Genomic DNA, 15187 nt, shown 5'->3' with positions numbered 1-15187 from the left:
CATAGGCCACGGTCTTCTCGTGGGTTTGGTTCCAGGGAGACTGCACCACCCCCTTACATGGGCGCATCCAACGTGGACCAACACGATTTTAATAGCCGCGGGGTTGTCGCCGCCCTTATACCATTCGGAAATCGCATCTTTCCATTCGCACATAACTATCTAAGCCCAATTGTCTTGCCGCATTCAATCCTTTCCCTCTCCGTGAGCCCCCTCCTATCGCATCAACAAGATGAGCCAGACGGATCCCGAATCCACGCAAACTACGGACGCGCCTTCTCCGGATGCGCCTTCTCCCGACCCATGGCCATTCGCCAGTGAAAGAGACAACACTAGGCGCGAACATAACAACGATGATGACTACGAATACGACCCGAGGTGGGACCCGAAGGCGCCCGGCTACGTCAAGAGCGGCGACAAGCGGACGGTGCTCATCACGGGCTGCAGCGACGGCGGCCTCGGCTCGGCCTTGGCCCAGGCCTTCTGGCACCGCAACTACTACGTCTTCGCGACGGCGCGCGAGACGGGCAAGATGCAGGCCGTCGGCTCCTGGGCCGACGTCTGCATGCTGACGCTCGACGTGACAAAGCCCGGCGACATTCAGGACGCCGTCCGGGTCCTGGGCGACCGGGGGCTCGACGTGCTGATCAACAACGCCGGGCAGGCCCATTTCGGCCCCGTGCTCGACGAGGACCTGGATCATGTGCGGCGGACGTTTGAGGTCAATTACTTGGGCCCGCTGGCTGTCACCCAGGCGTTCGCGCCGGCGCTGATCAAGGCGAGGGGGGTGGCGGTGTATATTACCTCTCTTGCGGGGCACCTCAACATTCCGTGGATGAGTTAGTAGCTGAGACTTTGCTATCCTTTCCCTTTACTTCCGTTCCCTGAGCGAATTTACCAATACTTAGTGACTATTACCCTCTAGGTACCTACGCCGGCCTCAAAAGCGCCACCGAGATCATGGCCGAGACCCTGCGCCAGGAGATGCGCCCCTTCGGCGTCGACGTCATGGAGATCGTGACGGGCGCCGTGCGGTCCAACGGCCAGGCCGGCTTCGACGACTACGCCCTGCCCGCCGGCTCGCTCTACAAGCCCATCGAGCCCGCCATCCGGAACTTCGTGCAGGGCGGCGACGGGATCCCCCGCATGGACACCATGGAGTACGCCAATGCCGTCGCCGACGAGATCATCTCGCGGCGTACCCAGGGGCGGTTCTGGTACGGGACCAACGCGGAGCTGGTGAAAGGGACGACGGTGCCGGCGGGGTGGGATCAGGCGGCTATGGTGAGTTAATAATGCGGACTGAGTCTACTGGCAGCTGCTGTCACTTCTTGATACATCTTTCTGACTCCATGTCTTCATATACAGGATGCGGGTGCGGTCATGGGGAGTGGCCTGAATTCGCTGGGCAAAGATCCTGAACCGAAGTAAGACAAACGGGGATAACGGCTTGAGTAGGGGTCGCTTGGAAACGTATCATGATCATTGAGCGAAGCCACAGTGGCAGTGGAATATGGTTTGATTATTCTATCTATTCCGGTTGCATAATATCACTTCATAATCAATGCATGTGAATAAACGCTGGTGAGTATTCCGGACGATCAGGATAACCGGAATTACTGACGAACCGCACGATACACGTTGGGTTTCCGGTCCCAGCGGGCCCACTTCATTGCAACGCCCCACCAGCTCTTGACGACCGGCACCGACGCCTCGTCCTCGTTGCCCGTCTTTACGAGGCGGTCCGAGTAAGGCAAGTCCTCTGTACCGTTGGAGGCGTCGTTGCCGCCGGTGGTGTTGGCGCTGCCGCTGTTTGCCGTCGAAGAGGAGGATCCCGGCAGATGTTGCTGGCTCGGCAGCAAGCTGCAGATCTCGTCGTGTTCGAAGCTCGTCGTCGCCAGGGCTTCGAACATGGCGCTGTACTGTGGCTCCCGTGCCTCTTGTTTTGGCTTTTCAGCCATGGTGTGCTAGGTAAGATGGTTTCGGGGCTGATCTTGCTTCGAGTACGAGGAGTCAAGGAGCCCAATACCGACGGACATTCGGCGCGTTACTGCAAGAACTCACTAGATGGCGAGAATGGGACTCATGGTCTATTTGTACGGTAAAACAGGGCGTTCGTGCGAGTAGAAGAGAACAATGATGAATGAGAGACAATGTGGAAATCCTTAATAGGGCCCCTCGAATACAATAACCCCCCTGTCGCTTTGTACTTTTGAGTTGCCCCCTTAATCCAAAAATAGCCTGGACCTAAAAGAATACTTTGTGTTGTTAACTGGCAAAATCCCCTGCTTGCATGCTAGAGCTCATCCCGCGTATCTGCCGCAGAAACTGTCGAAGAACCCCCGATCCTGTGAACCTGATCGTATTGGAAATACGACAAGTCGTGAATCAACAAATTCTCCACGCTGCAGGGATGATTAGGTCAATACGTGCTGAAGTCTTGGGCACGCCGGGCAGGCGAACTCACATTCTTTCCACGGTGAACTTGGCTTCCTCGATTTGATCAAGGGGAGACACGATAGACTCTTTGTCCAGCCTCCAGGCCAGAGCCGCCTCCGCCGCTTTCAAAACTTGCCTATTCAATGCCATTTGGTGTCAGTCGATACCCGTCTAGACGTATGCGCTGAGGCCGCACATGAAAGGGGAAATCAAGCACTGGAATAGAGAATACCTCATCGAGCCATTTTCCCGTGCGGCTTCGGGCAAGACCGTCTTCGCCAGGACCTCTTTCTTCACAGCCAGCGCGAAGCTCTGGAGATCGACAATCTTCGTGTACTGTTGCATGAGGGGATACTCGACGTCCGCATGTTTCCTGCAAAGCGTGCGAGCAAGCGTGGTCAGTAAAGCCCATACTGGGTGGCGATTGTGACGAATCAACTTACTCGCCGTCCGAAAGCATGGACTCGACCAGTTGGTTGTCGCGCGCGTCATCGTAAGCTCGGGTCTGGGATGCGCGCCTTCCTGTCAGCAACGAATAGGGTAGATCGAGGGGGCCGCCATGGGTTACCTACGATCTTACTTCGCGTCTCTTTCTTGGTCGCTGCGTCCAAGTTAGCTACGGGGGTACGTGGCGCCCTGTCGCCACTCACGAGAGTACGTACCCGGGTTCAAGGCAATGACCTCCAGTATTCCGTTGGCCTGTTTCCGCCGGTTTTGGTTAGTCTGACGCCTTTGGGTCTCAAATGTAGTCCACTCACATCTAATTCCATGGCCAGGCTCAAAACGTCGGCTGGTTCGGCCGAGTCGGTCGGCGACAGGATGCTGGTGATATCGAGTTCCCCCAAAAGGCGATTGTTCCTGGCATAAAACCGCTCGCCTTCGATCACATTGACGATCACCTTGGACTCCTCGCCCTGGCGCCTTGGGGCCATGATCTTGACACTCTTTCGGGTCGGGATCGCGGTGAACTTGGGTATGACCCGAAAAGTTACCCCGTCGGCCGTCTCCTATATCCGGGCACAGTCGGTCAGTGTCTGGTCCGCAATTCCCGAACGGGGCCCACGGGGAAGGGGTCAATACTATTCCGATGCTCAAGGGATGTACGTCCACCGGGCAGCCCCCGCTGTCTTCATGGCCGGATAGAAGTGCGCCATATATAGCCGCCCCGGTGACAACAGCTTCGTCGGCGATCTTCCACTGGTGTTTCTTGTTGAAAAACATCTCGAGATCAAACCTCATCTGGAAGGATGGTCAGCAGTGTTGAAACCAGAATCAAATGGCATAACCACAACCAAATGGTATAACCACAATCAAAAGGGTACCTACCTTGGGAATGAAACTTGAGCCTCCGCTAAAAATGACATCGTCAATCTCGTTTGGCTTTAGTTTGGTCTTGTCTGATTGAAACCCCCGTCAGTCAGCCATCACACAATCGTGTCAGCCTTGTCGGGACTTACCCAGCGATGTCTGGAGAGCCTCCAATGTCGACTCAAATAAGTCTTTGTTGAGTTCTTCGAACTTAGCTCGTGTGAGCGTCTCGTTGAGGGAAAGGGACTTGTAGAAGTCCGGGATTTCGATTCGGGTGGACATGCTGGTGCTCAACCGCCGTTTTGCCATCTCCACTGCATCGAAGAGTTTGCCTGGCGAGTCTTCCGTGATATCAGGGACCGTGATGCCGTTCTTCCGACTGAATTTCTTCCATAGACTAGGTAGACAAGGCGTGGTCAGAAAAGGTTGACTGCATTCCAGGGTTTCCAGGGATACGGCGGGATAATGACTGCTTACTGTTCCACCACGCGCTCGTTGAAATGCCATCCGCCGACGGGACGGGTCACTACACTCAGCATGTCGAAAACGCCGTCGTCGATCTCCCAGGCGCTGACCTGCAAGCTCTCGCCACCCATGTCCAAAACCACAATCTTCCTCTCGCCGTACGTCCGGTCCACGCCGTACGCCATCGCGACAGTGACGGGCTCCCGGACGATCCGCGGGACCGAGAGCCCCGCCAGGGCCGCGGCGGCTTTCAAGGGGGTGTGGGCTTCCATATCGAGATCTGCGGGTACCGTGAGGACGGCATTTGTGACCTTCTCGCCCAGGGCCGTCTCGGCCAGGTTTCGGAGCCGCCCCAGCAGGATGCCGACCAGCTCCGTGGGCTTGTACGTCTGGACCTTGCCGGCAATGGTCATTTGCACCGCCACGCCCCCGTTTTCGCCCTCGAATATCGGATACGGTAGGTTGGGAAGGAGCAGCTGCACTTCGCGGCTGGACCAGGGAAAGTACAAGTACTTCTGGACGTTGCACACCGTTCGTTCCGGATTGAGACGGGCTTGCTGTAGGGCATCTTTGGTGTAAGGTGTGTCAGCTGTACTTCTTCGTTTGGCAGGTCAGGGATGATACGCACCGTGCCCTACTAGTATTTCGGTGTCGGTAAAGGCGACGCAGGTAGGGATGGACGTGTTCCCGTGGCTGTCTTGAAAAACCTTGACGTTTGTAAAGTCGCCTGTCGTGTAGCCGACCCGGGCGTATGTCTGTCCGCGTTGATGTAAGCTCTGGGATTGATAAATGTTCGTCTTGTCTTACATTTCCGATATCCTATGTAACGTCAGTGCCTTCTCTCGAATTTCACCATTCACACACGGGTAAGTTCTTTTCTTCTTCTCCTTCGAAGAAAGAAGAACCGGTTAAATTCAGATTCACATACTATGCCAATGACGGGACCAAACCCAGCGTCGTTGGTCCAGACCCGGGATTGTCGTGAGCGGATCCAAAAGGTGACTGTCGCGAGACTGGCGAGGATGATCAAAAGAGTGCCCCAGAACTTTACTCGCTGTACAGTGCCCACTCTGGGAGATTGCACGGGAGTCCCACCTCTGGTTGGCGGGCTTTTCTCCTCGGCCAACGGTCGCAGCATGGTGTGATTATCTTGCTCCTGATCAGCTGGGAAAGACGAAACAATGTGGCTTTTATGAAAAGGGGTAGAGACTGTTTCCGGTCCCATGCCGTACATACGGTTCATATATATCACCGGCAGAAAAGCCAGATCTCATGGTAATGCGACTTTGGACACATATGGCTTGGTGTTTACAATTGATGCTGCCTGGCAGGGGATGACGTGCCGCACCATCGAGAATAGCTTCGTTGGTGGGGCCATCCGCCGCCAAGCACGAATGACAGGTGGCCGCTTACCCGCCAGATGAGTAAGCCGGAATTCGAACAGGTCTCGACCCAAGGCGACACATATCAGACGTGGCATGAATGAAAATAAGAGAACACTGCTTATGATAGTTACAAGTAAGTATCAGAGAAAACAACGCCATTGTTATTGCCGCCGATAATCCTGGTGCAGTCCCGTGACCAACACCAACCCTCATGATCTCATTTTGTAGAACTAACCCCAGAGTCATTTCTTCACACCGAAAAAGCATTCGTCTGTTTCTTCTTGACTAGTTACAGGCCCAAAGTTGATGACAGGGAGGTACGCCCCTTTATAAAGCCCACAAGCCAGCAACCACCGCCGCGGCGATCAGGGCCCAGACTGCGGCGGCACTGGCGCTCAGCTCCGATGCGCTACCCACCGGCGGTGGCGGCGGCAGAAGCGGAACCGGAGTGGGACCGCTAGAGGTAGGCGGACTCGGGATGTTCGGCGCCTGGACCGACGCTGCGGGGGTGTTGACTGACGGCGCGTTCAGCGATGAGATACTCGCCGTGGGACCGGTAATCGTAGGGATGCTTGGTGGGGGGATGCCGGGAGAAGCAACACTTGGCGGGGGAGTAGGGATAACAGGGGGCGGGATGTCTGGCATCGGTACCGGCGGGATGATTGCTGGAGGAGGCGCCGGGATCGGTGGAATACCCTGGGGGTCCCTTGCGACGACGATGCCGGTCCCGCCTACTGCTGATGATGCGGCTGGTGTGGTCAGTGTGAACTGTCCACGGAGAACGGGGATAGCAGCCATGCAGAATAATTTGTGATATGGCCTTTGTTCTGAGATATCGGTTTGCTGCACTTGAGTCCGATGCAGCAAGTTCGTCAGGCTTGTGTTCAAAACCTGAAGAGTACAGGGGCATTCATCGCCTTTTTTACATAAAGAGAGTTCGCTGCCCCCGCAGTCGTTCGGCTGATGTTTGCGATCGGCAGAAGCGTTGCCTTTTATTGTCAACTACAGTTGGAGTTGCCCCGAATTCGTAATACGGGTAGCCATCAGGGGATTAGCGTCGTCTGTCATCGTTTGACTTTTGGGACGGCCTTGATCAGTGCCGCTGGCGGGATTGGCCAACTGGGCTTCGCCGTCGTCTTCGGCATTGCCTGCTGCCCAGGACTGCCGGAGCTAATCGCGGCGCAGGCCCAAAGCAAACTCTACGTACCCGGTTAGGGCCGGGGATGGCGGGACAATAATGCTACCTATCACGCCATGTCGGCTTCTACGACTACCAAATTATCAACTCTTTTCTTCGAAGTCAGAAAGGGGCAATACATTAGTAGCTAAATCGGGGACTCGACAAGATGCAGTATAGTCTGCAATGCAGTACGAAGCGGGATCCTGCCCAACGTAGGCTAGTGATTGGTAGCACCAAGAGTAAAAGTGGGAAAGGGGTTCGTCACACCAGGAAGGTCGCATCTTTTCAATCACGGACCGAAGCGTTGCTGTCAACGCCTTCTACCAGAGTCGCCCTTACTGGGTTACATTGGCGCTACGCGAGCCAATGGATAACTGAAGATTATGCATGGAAGCGGCGATCCCGAACGTCCCTGGCTGACCCCGCCCTCGTGGGAGGCCTCATCCAACATATCTCCTCATTAAGCACGGAGGGGCCGGTCGGAATTCACCTTCTGCTTATCCCATGTGCTGACCTTGAATCGACGACACCATTCCCAAACCTCGGTTGCTACGCTGCATTTTGTGGAACAACAGGCGAGAAAGCAACCAAAATGGCGGAAGTCCTTGGCGCTGTTGCCAGTAGCATTGCTTTGGCAGAAGTCGCGGGGAAGGCAGGCGGAGCAGTCTTGAAGCTCAAAAAGCTCTGGGAAGAAATCAACAACGTCCCGGAGACCATCGCCGACCTGATGATGCAAATCGAGTGTCTGGATCCTGCCATATGGGAAGCCGAGACGCACTTCCAATCCGCACTGCCCCCGTTGTTGTGGAACGATACGGCCGCAAGAAAAAGCGCACAGTGCTGTCGCACCGCTCTCCAGAAACTGACCGATCTCGTGGACGATTTGTCCATCCAAATCAATTCTACGAGGCGAACAAGCCGAAAGCTAGCCTATCTGAAGGTTATGCTGAAGAAGGATGAGCTTCGATCGCTAGAGAAACGTCTAGAAACCGCCGTGAGGATGCTTCAGTCGGCCCAAAACGGCTACATGATGTAAGCAGTGATCTAACGGTGTAGACTCATGTGCTGACGCGGATTCAGAACCCTGCTGAAACTACAACCGGATATTATTGTAGCAAAGGCCTTTGCCCAGTCCCAGTCATCTCCACCGGCCACTTCACTGATGGCCTCGCCGCAAGAAAACCAGCCAGTTGCCAAAATGGACAGTGGACGGGATCATGCAGCCGAAGACGTTATTACGAGCTACCAATGCAAATCGCTCGATTCCAGTCGCCCGTCGAAGGGCTGGGCTACAAGCTTTCAAGTGCCGCAGTGGCTCCTCGGTAAGAGGCAAGCCTGGGAACTTTGTGCCGAGAGGTCATACAGCGGATGGAAGTTCAACTTCCGTGTCTCCTGCCTGCGGTCGCGTCACTCGTCCGTTTTCACAGCGGCCCAAAGAGGGGACGTGAGAACACTCCGAAGGCTGTTTGACAGCGGCCTGGCTTCGCCATTCGACCGAACTGTCGAAGGTGCCACCATAGCCCACGTAAGTAGTCGAAGTATCCGAGATATCCGTCTACAACACTATGCCTGGGGGCTTTGGCTTGACTGACTCTCTTCGACGCAGTACGGTGTCATGGGCGCTTCCGTGGAAACTCTGAAGCTTGTGATAGACATGGGTCTTTCCATTGACGAATCGGACGGCCAAGGATGGTAAGAATCCTAGTTCTGTACGCATCCCTAGGAATCGTTACCTGATCCTGAACTAGTTCTTTGTTTTCATCAATCGGCACTTACCCAAGAAACGACGACAAATTACACTCGACTCATTCGCAATTTATGGAATTGCTTAGCCGCGGAGGGCTCCTTCCAGACCCTGAGTTGTCAAACCCGAGCAGTTGCTGCAACTGTCCTCTGACATCATCCTGGCATCTGTTCCAATTGTTACAGCCTCTTTCTTGCCCGGGACATCAAAGAACGTCGGCGACATCAAGACTCATCAGGGTTAGATCCCTATTATACCCCGACGTGCGTGTCATCGAAAGCATTCTCGGCACGGACTGGAGAGAGGACCCTGACAGGCTATGCAACCAAGTTGGCGAAATGTCAAAGTCAAGATACCACCTGATGCATTCGATGGCCCAGATTGTTGCCCATCGCTCATTCCTTTTTTCTTATCCGCCAAATAGGAAAACATTTCACCAGCTTCACAGCTGTGCCTCTTTTGCAACTGAGGTTGTTCGGAGAACAAGAAATATTCACATCCAGTCCCTTTTGAGCCGTGGAAGCGCGGCATCTCAAACAGTATACATCCCAAGAGGCTGGGGTTCGCCGTTGATCCACCTTGTCTTCGACTTGCAAAATTGGAAGTATGATATCAAGAGATTGAAACTCGAGGCAACGACTAGATCAGGCCTGCGCCAGTGGCTTCAAATAGTCAAGGATGCAGGTGTCGACCTTTGCAAGTACGGGCGAAAAGAAAACGCGCTGCTCAAGAATCCGTTCTGGACTGCTCGAACCATTTTCCTCTGGCACCGGTCAGGCGTGCTGATGAGTGACGGCGATAGCAAAGTTTCGAAGTGGCGTTCAATGCATTACCAGCTTAGGTGGTATCTTTATGGGTTCAAGATCGGGTCAAATGTAGAAGAGGTAAGTAAAATCCCAACTACGCCGTTTCCTATCTTGACGTTAACCGGAGTCGTACCACAAAATTCTTCGGGAAACAGTCCTTGGTTCCGAGTCATTTTGTGCTGGACTCTTGTGAAAACGCTTATGCCCATTCCCAGGGAATTGCCAGTTAACTATTTCTCTTGCAGTGGGACATACTTTGGAACGAACCGACAGATGATTTCGTCGAGGACTTCTGGGCTTTAGTGGAGGATCGGCCTCCGGATATCCCAGGGGCTTGGTATGAAGAAGAAGACTTTGCTTGATAATAGGGAATTAGGATGTATACCGGGATCGTATTTCTTACAAATATGTATCTATCCGTTAAAGTTGGGTACAGATTGATAGGAAGATGTCGTCGCCCTCCGCTTCATCTTCCGCTCCACCCTCTTGGAATCGCGATTATAGTGTCTCGTAACCGACCACGATATCACCGCAATAGGGTGAGATGGCCGAGTTGGTTATGGCGTCAGGTTAAGGTCACCTTAATATCTTCATCCTGGTGGAGCAATCCGCGTGGGTTCGAATCCCACTCTCATCACTACTTTCTTTTTTGGGGGGTTTGCCCCTTTTGGTTTCGGAGTCAACTGGGTTCCCAGAACGGTAAACACATTCTTTTTGAAGCAGATCACTGCTAAGAAAAAGTATTTCAAGTCCGAACTAGCATGCCTTCGCTCGGGAGAGAACCCTCGTGTCCGGCTATAATAGCATCGGTCTCAAGCCCTTGTGTACAGATCGGAGCAGAGAAAGTTTGAGGTAGCAGGGCTCTGGCAATCATATATTGTACAAATGAAGCGCTGGGCAATGCCATGAAGAAGCATCAGTTCCTGGCGACGCCAATTGGAACAAGAGAATACCTTCTTTCCTTTTTCCCAGCCAGTGCCGCTCAATTGGCAAGCCACCGAGCAATTTAACTGCCCAGCCCGGCGCATACACCCAGCATTGGCATCTCTTTGGCCGTGCTCCAGGTCAAGATTCAATCTGCGATGGGGACTATGCGGCGGCGCCCCATGCATCCATAGTCCATCGACAGCTGACCAGGGCCTGACAAGGCGGCTCCAGGTCAATTCTGACACGGCCGAGTCCCTCACTGCCTGCACGACTCTGTTACCCGTCGGATACACCAGGAACCTTGCACATTACATGTCGCGGCGACAACTGGACATAGGCCCTTGTGGCTCACGGGGTACTAGCTCTACCGCAATCGTCTCTGTCTACCGAGAAGCCATATCCCGCGTTTTGCTCTGGCAATCTGCCGAAGAACCGCTGGGTGGGAGTCTGTCGCCGGTTGCATGACGCCTTGGGAGCGGACACTACTTTCAGAAACTTGGTAAGCAGGAGTCGGCTTTACACATGGGTGGCGTTTCCTGGTTGCATTTTCAAGCGCGGAGCTGTTCAGTACACGATCTCCTGGCGTGGCATCTTGGTTTGGGACTTGCGGTGTCTTGCTGCGTCGACGCGCGACCCAGTGTACTTATTTAGAAGCCGTTTGACTATCACTCATGATAAAACAGCTGATCGCATACTTGCTTCTTTCTCACCTTTCGTACTGTTGTCCCTTGCCGAAATGACAACGTCACCTTGGAAACTGTCTCGTTTTTGTTAGCCTGCCGTACTGGGCTCTGCGCCGTATGTACATGCCAATAGGTGCCTTCTCAAGCAGCGGCGACTGCATGGAAAGCAGTCTCGGCCTTGTTCAGCGCGTGGCGGTCGGATCCAGGACGCTTGGAGGCCTGTCGCCTTGCCCTAGCCTATCGCTTCTAGCAACGGGCTCGGCCCTTCACGGTATCCTATGCCAAGTATCTCACCCCAATCCCGAGGGTCTCGGTAGAGAACTAATCGGATTGCAGAGGCCTGGCATAGCTGATCTTGCTTATAGACTGGGAATATCTCCACGGAAATGGTACTAGATAAGCTATAGCTGGCCGCCGTAGCCGGTGGGCTTCGGCGCACTTTGGCCGGGACCCGGAAATCTGCAAACCCCCCTTGCCCCTATCCCGCCGGCCCCATGCCATAGTCACAGAGAACAATCGAATCTCGGCCTGGCCAGGGAAATTCAATGCCGCCTATTGATAGCACTACCAATTTCTAGCCCGGCGACCAAATATTGGTCCAGGCGATGCATAGCAACGGCTCCCTGTCTGCATGTCGGCCCCTACGCCGCCTGCACCGCGTGGGGCATACTTTTTGCATGACCGGGAGAGCAAATGATCACATTTCACATGGGGTACAATGTCAAAAGTCTACGATGGCCTTCGCCGCTGCTACAACACCAGAGTATGGGGAATGCTTGGGGCAATTGGGGCGGCATCTCACGAATATGTCGGCCAGGCCCAAGTCAGGGCTTGCCGTGCACGCAGAGTGGGTTGCACCCATTGGTTCACCAGTCACATGACGCCCGCCATCCCAAACATCAAGTCTACCAGTATACTTGCCTACCAGTGGGAAGAAGGACTGCCTTCCTGCTTGTCTGCCTGGGCCCTGTGCACTCCGATAACGCAATGTCACTTTACTTTGGTGGATGAGTCAATACTGGGCAGGCAGACGCCGCCTCAGATTTTATTGATGCGTGGGCAGGCGCAGGCAGGCGGTTCCAGTCTGGGAGAGCAATTGGCGGGTGTGCTTTGCCAAATGCTTTGCCGGGTCTTTCCGTGGCAGCCATGCCAGTGGGGTGAAAAGCGTCATCAGGTTTCTCAGGTCTGCGAAAGTCATACAGGCGCCTTCCCTATCTTTGGGACGCCCAACCCGCAGCGGCTTCAATGACGTCGCCGCCCCGCACCAGTTTGGGCGTCGCTTCCTCTTCAACCTGCCGACAAATAGCTAGTACGAGGCCTCTGTGTGCTGAATTGATTTGTGACCCTGCCCTCCTTCCCTCGCTACGCTGCCGTGAGCCGTCAAGGTGCCCATTCTCTCCTGTGCCTGCCTGCCTCCATGTAGACCCTGTGAATGTATGTCAGCAGAACCAGTGCATGTCCCGCATCCTCGACGCCTGTTTCTCTCCTCCCTCTCTCAACTCCATCTCCCTCCACATCTCCTCAACTTTTTGAGGTAGATCAGGCATAACATACTCTCGTTATCCAGCCTTGACTATCTCATCCCGTATTGCACGGTGTATCACCATCCATACCAACTTTCCACCCTCTCTGTTGACCATACCATCTTTCCACCCTCTCTGCCGCACTCCTCATGTGGTCCAAGATCTTCTCGGGCTTCAAGGGCTCGGGGGAGTCCGATGCACCAGACAGCGAGGTTGTCGATTCAGCCGGCACTACCAGCCAGACTGTCGAGGCCAGTTCTCAGCGCAGCTCGTATGCCATGGGGGCGTCTCAAGATAGCCTGACCGTGAGTTTACCCTCTCTCTCTGTTCCTGTAGCCCACGATGCTGACCTGCGCTCCCTGTTGTTTTCCGCCAGATCACTGCCCCATCTTCCAGCTCCAGCGATGCTGCCATGTACAACGGCAATCCAGTTGGCCCAGGACTCGCTCTCCAGGTATGTGCACCCGTTCTTCTTCGCTGGTCTCTTCTCGCCTTTCTAATGCCTGGTTTTGCACAGTCCAATGCTCCCCACGGCACTTCCCACGGCGATCCCTCTTCGAGGCTTGGTCACGAACCACACCCAGGTCTATTCCCCCAGGCCCCCCCGCCTGCCCGAGTCCCCCACGACCACGCTTCGGCGGCGGCCTTTGGCTTCCCCCCCTACAATCCCAACATGGCACACGGCCCTGGGCCAGTCTTCATGTACCCTAGCGGTGGCCTCCAATATGGAGCTCCCATGCCGGGCACCTTTGGCTATCACCCTGGCTACGGATAGAACATGCCTGGCTACGGACAGAACACCATGATAGGCAGCCCGGCCATGGATCCCCGATTTGCACACGGTATCCCCCACGGCTATGCCGCTTCCTTTGGCTCTGGTTTCAACATGAATGCCTTGCACCCCAGCCCGTTTGCAGCCCAGATCCCGCGCTCTTCTGCCACGGCGGTCAACGATCAGCGTTACTCAGAATTGGTAAGTCTCCCTTGTCCGTACTCGATGTCAGGCTCTGATTACCGTCTGCCCCAGCTTTCATCGCCAGCTTCCATGGTGCAAGGATATCCTGTGCCTCCATCGCCCGTTCTGGTAAGTGGCCCTCTGCCCTCTGGTTTCCAATCTCTGTCCTGACATCCTCAGCTCTATCCCGCCTCATCTCATAGCAGGCGTGCCGCCTTTGGTGGCGGGCTCACTCCCCTTCCCCCCCAGTACGAACGTGTCTCACGCTCCCGGGCGAAGCACCGTGTTTCACAGACCAATCCAGGTGCCCCCCATCCCCAACCAAGCAGCGAGAACCTGGACGCTCGTCATCGTTGTCATCGTCACAAGAAGCCGCACAGATCTTCCCATGCCTCTCGCTCTGCCCCAGACAGCACTGCTTCTGCACAAGCCAAGGCCGCAGCCTCTACCTCGACTATTGCCCCTGCCCAGGACACAGCCCAGCGTCAGCCTGACGCCTCCCTACCGCACGAGAACACCTCTGCTGCCCAGGTCCCACCTGTTGATGCCAGTGACCACAATCGTCAGCTGTGCACCTCCAAGCCATCCACCAAGCGAAAGGCCGTCGACAAGGCTGCTTCCTCTGCTGAGGCCAAGCGTCAGAAGCAGCCTTCGGTCCCAGACAAACCTGCGACTGAGGCTCCCATCGAGGATGCTGACCCGGCCCCTGCGGTCGTCTCGCGACAGGCACAACAATCTTCCTCACCCGTGCCGCGATGCCTGCGCCAAGAACCGGTCACCCCTCAGTTGCCTCCCTTGCCTGGCAACTCGGCCCTTCGGCGCACCTTGCCCCGCACGTCGCAAGCTGTCCTGTTCGGGCCGCTTCCGGTCTCTGACGACCTCGACTCGGATGACCTCAGCCCGATTTTCCAGTGCGACCACGGGTTCAACAACTTTGTCGAGTGTCAGTACAACAGCGCACGGGAACTCTGGCTGAAGATCGGCCCCGCCTAGGAGGCCTACACCGATGCTCTGGATGACGAGAACGCCTGTGCCAGCCTCATGCTGTTCCTGCACCGCCACATGCCTCTCAAGAACGTGCCGGAGCGTGTCACTCTCGGCTGCCCCAAGCACACGCATAGAATCGCGTTACACAAGGCTTTATTCCTGGGAAGAAACATGGACGACTTCTTGGACTGGCGCTTTAAAGGCGGTGTTGAGGCCTTCCGCATACGCCAGACGGTCGAGTGGACGCGCATGTCGCCGGCCGACCTCACCCGCTTTGCGAACGAAGGTTACAGGAAGATCCTCAAGCACACCTGCTCGAACGGAGCCTGGTGCCGCCGCCTGGATCACCTCTTCCTCGGCAAGCGTTAGGACAAAGCGGGCAACGAGGCTCGCGAGGTCTCCTGTCGTGACAACAAAGATCAATTGAACTGAACTTGAACTGAACTATAGACACGGAAACCTCGGTGCTTGCATGCTTGTGACAATGTGATGATGCATGTGCTTGTCTGCTACTTCTGCCTGCTATTTCTGCCTGCCACTTCTGCCTTTCACTGCTGCCTTCCTTTGCCCTAGTATCGGCTGGGAAACAGCTGCCCTGGTCGGCCCTACCCCACTCGACCTGCCGTTTGCCTCCATCACGAACCATTCCCAGCGCCCGGGCCCCTAACTACCGGAATGCCCTGGATGCCTGGAAACAGTGAATACAGCACCAGTAGATACCTAATTAGGGCTTGTTGCATTCACTGCTATTAGGCCACATTCCCACATCGCCCGTCTGCGGAAAAAAA

General features: G+C 55.2%; 7 protein-coding genes across 7 annotated transcripts; 4 read left to right on the top strand and 3 right to left on the bottom strand.

Annotated features, from left to right (window-relative positions):
- Positions 1 to 229: 229 nt before the first annotated feature.
- PG985_007932 (uncharacterized protein) lies at positions 230 to 1422 on the top strand (the record flags this gene model as incomplete). The annotated part of the gene is made up of 3 exons (XM_066827700.1): positions 230 to 836; positions 923 to 1281; positions 1366 to 1422. Coding segments are annotated over 3 exons (1023 nt in total), but the record flags the coding sequence as incomplete, so codon positions are not given.
- Positions 1423 to 1613: 191 nt separating this feature from the next.
- On the bottom strand, positions 1614 to 1958 carry PG985_007931 (uncharacterized protein; the record flags this gene model as incomplete). Its single annotated transcript, XM_066827699.1, has 1 exon — positions 1614 to 1958. The coding sequence occupies one exon, from the start codon at positions 1956 to 1958 to the stop codon at positions 1614 to 1616; it is 345 nt and encodes a 114-aa protein (XP_066682611.1).
- Positions 1959 to 2293: 335 nt separating this feature from the next.
- On the bottom strand, positions 2294 to 5347 carry PG985_007930 (ER Hsp70 chaperone BiP; the record flags this gene model as incomplete). The annotated part of the gene is made up of 14 exons (XM_066827698.1): positions 2294 to 2402; positions 2465 to 2572; positions 2669 to 2809; positions 2880 to 2958; positions 3017 to 3037; positions 3099 to 3135; positions 3195 to 3443; positions 3517 to 3675; positions 3763 to 3833; positions 3894 to 4141; positions 4222 to 4798; positions 4838 to 4964; positions 5017 to 5028; positions 5138 to 5347. The coding sequence occupies 14 exons, from the start codon at positions 5345 to 5347 to the stop codon at positions 2294 to 2296; spliced, it is 2148 nt and encodes a 715-aa protein (XP_066682610.1).
- A 574-nt stretch (positions 5348 to 5921) lies between these two features.
- On the bottom strand, positions 5922 to 6392 carry PG985_007929 (uncharacterized protein; the record flags this gene model as incomplete). Its single annotated transcript, XM_066827697.1, has 1 exon — positions 5922 to 6392. One exon carries the CDS (start codon positions 6390 to 6392, stop codon positions 5922 to 5924), a length of 471 nt encoding a protein of 156 aa, XP_066682609.1.
- Positions 6393 to 7366: 974 nt separating this feature from the next.
- PG985_007928 (uncharacterized protein) lies at positions 7367 to 9686 on the top strand (the record flags this gene model as incomplete). Its single annotated transcript, XM_066827696.1, has 5 exons — positions 7367 to 7806; positions 7855 to 8299; positions 8381 to 8466; positions 8967 to 9402; positions 9570 to 9686. 5 exons carry the CDS (start codon positions 7367 to 7369, stop codon positions 9684 to 9686), a joined length of 1524 nt encoding a protein of 507 aa, XP_066682608.1.
- A 2920-nt stretch (positions 9687 to 12606) lies between these two features.
- Positions 12607 to 13232, top strand: PG985_007927 (uncharacterized protein; the record flags this gene model as incomplete). The annotated part of the gene is made up of 3 exons (XM_066827695.1): positions 12607 to 12762; positions 12834 to 12911; positions 12975 to 13232. The coding sequence occupies 3 exons, from the start codon at positions 12607 to 12609 to the stop codon at positions 13230 to 13232; spliced, it is 492 nt and encodes a 163-aa protein (XP_066682607.1).
- A 27-nt stretch (positions 13233 to 13259) lies between these two features.
- Positions 13260 to 14768, top strand: PG985_007926 (uncharacterized protein; the record flags this gene model as incomplete). Its single annotated transcript, XM_066827694.1, has 4 exons — positions 13260 to 13430; positions 13485 to 13541; positions 13593 to 14359; positions 14450 to 14768. 4 exons carry the CDS (start codon positions 13260 to 13262, stop codon positions 14766 to 14768), a joined length of 1314 nt encoding a protein of 437 aa, XP_066682606.1.
- Between the last annotated feature and the right edge of the window lie 419 nt (positions 14769 to 15187).

This window comes from Apiospora marii (assembly GCF_038362585.1).
Source record: "Apiospora marii strain CBS 49790 chromosome Unknown utg000005l_segment0_segment0, whole genome shotgun sequence".
NCBI classification, from domain to species: domain Eukaryota; kingdom Fungi; phylum Ascomycota; class Sordariomycetes; order Amphisphaeriales; family Apiosporaceae; genus Apiospora; species Apiospora marii.
The sequence above is the reverse complement of the archived record's forward strand: the minus strand, read 5'-3'. Positions and strand labels throughout refer to the sequence as shown.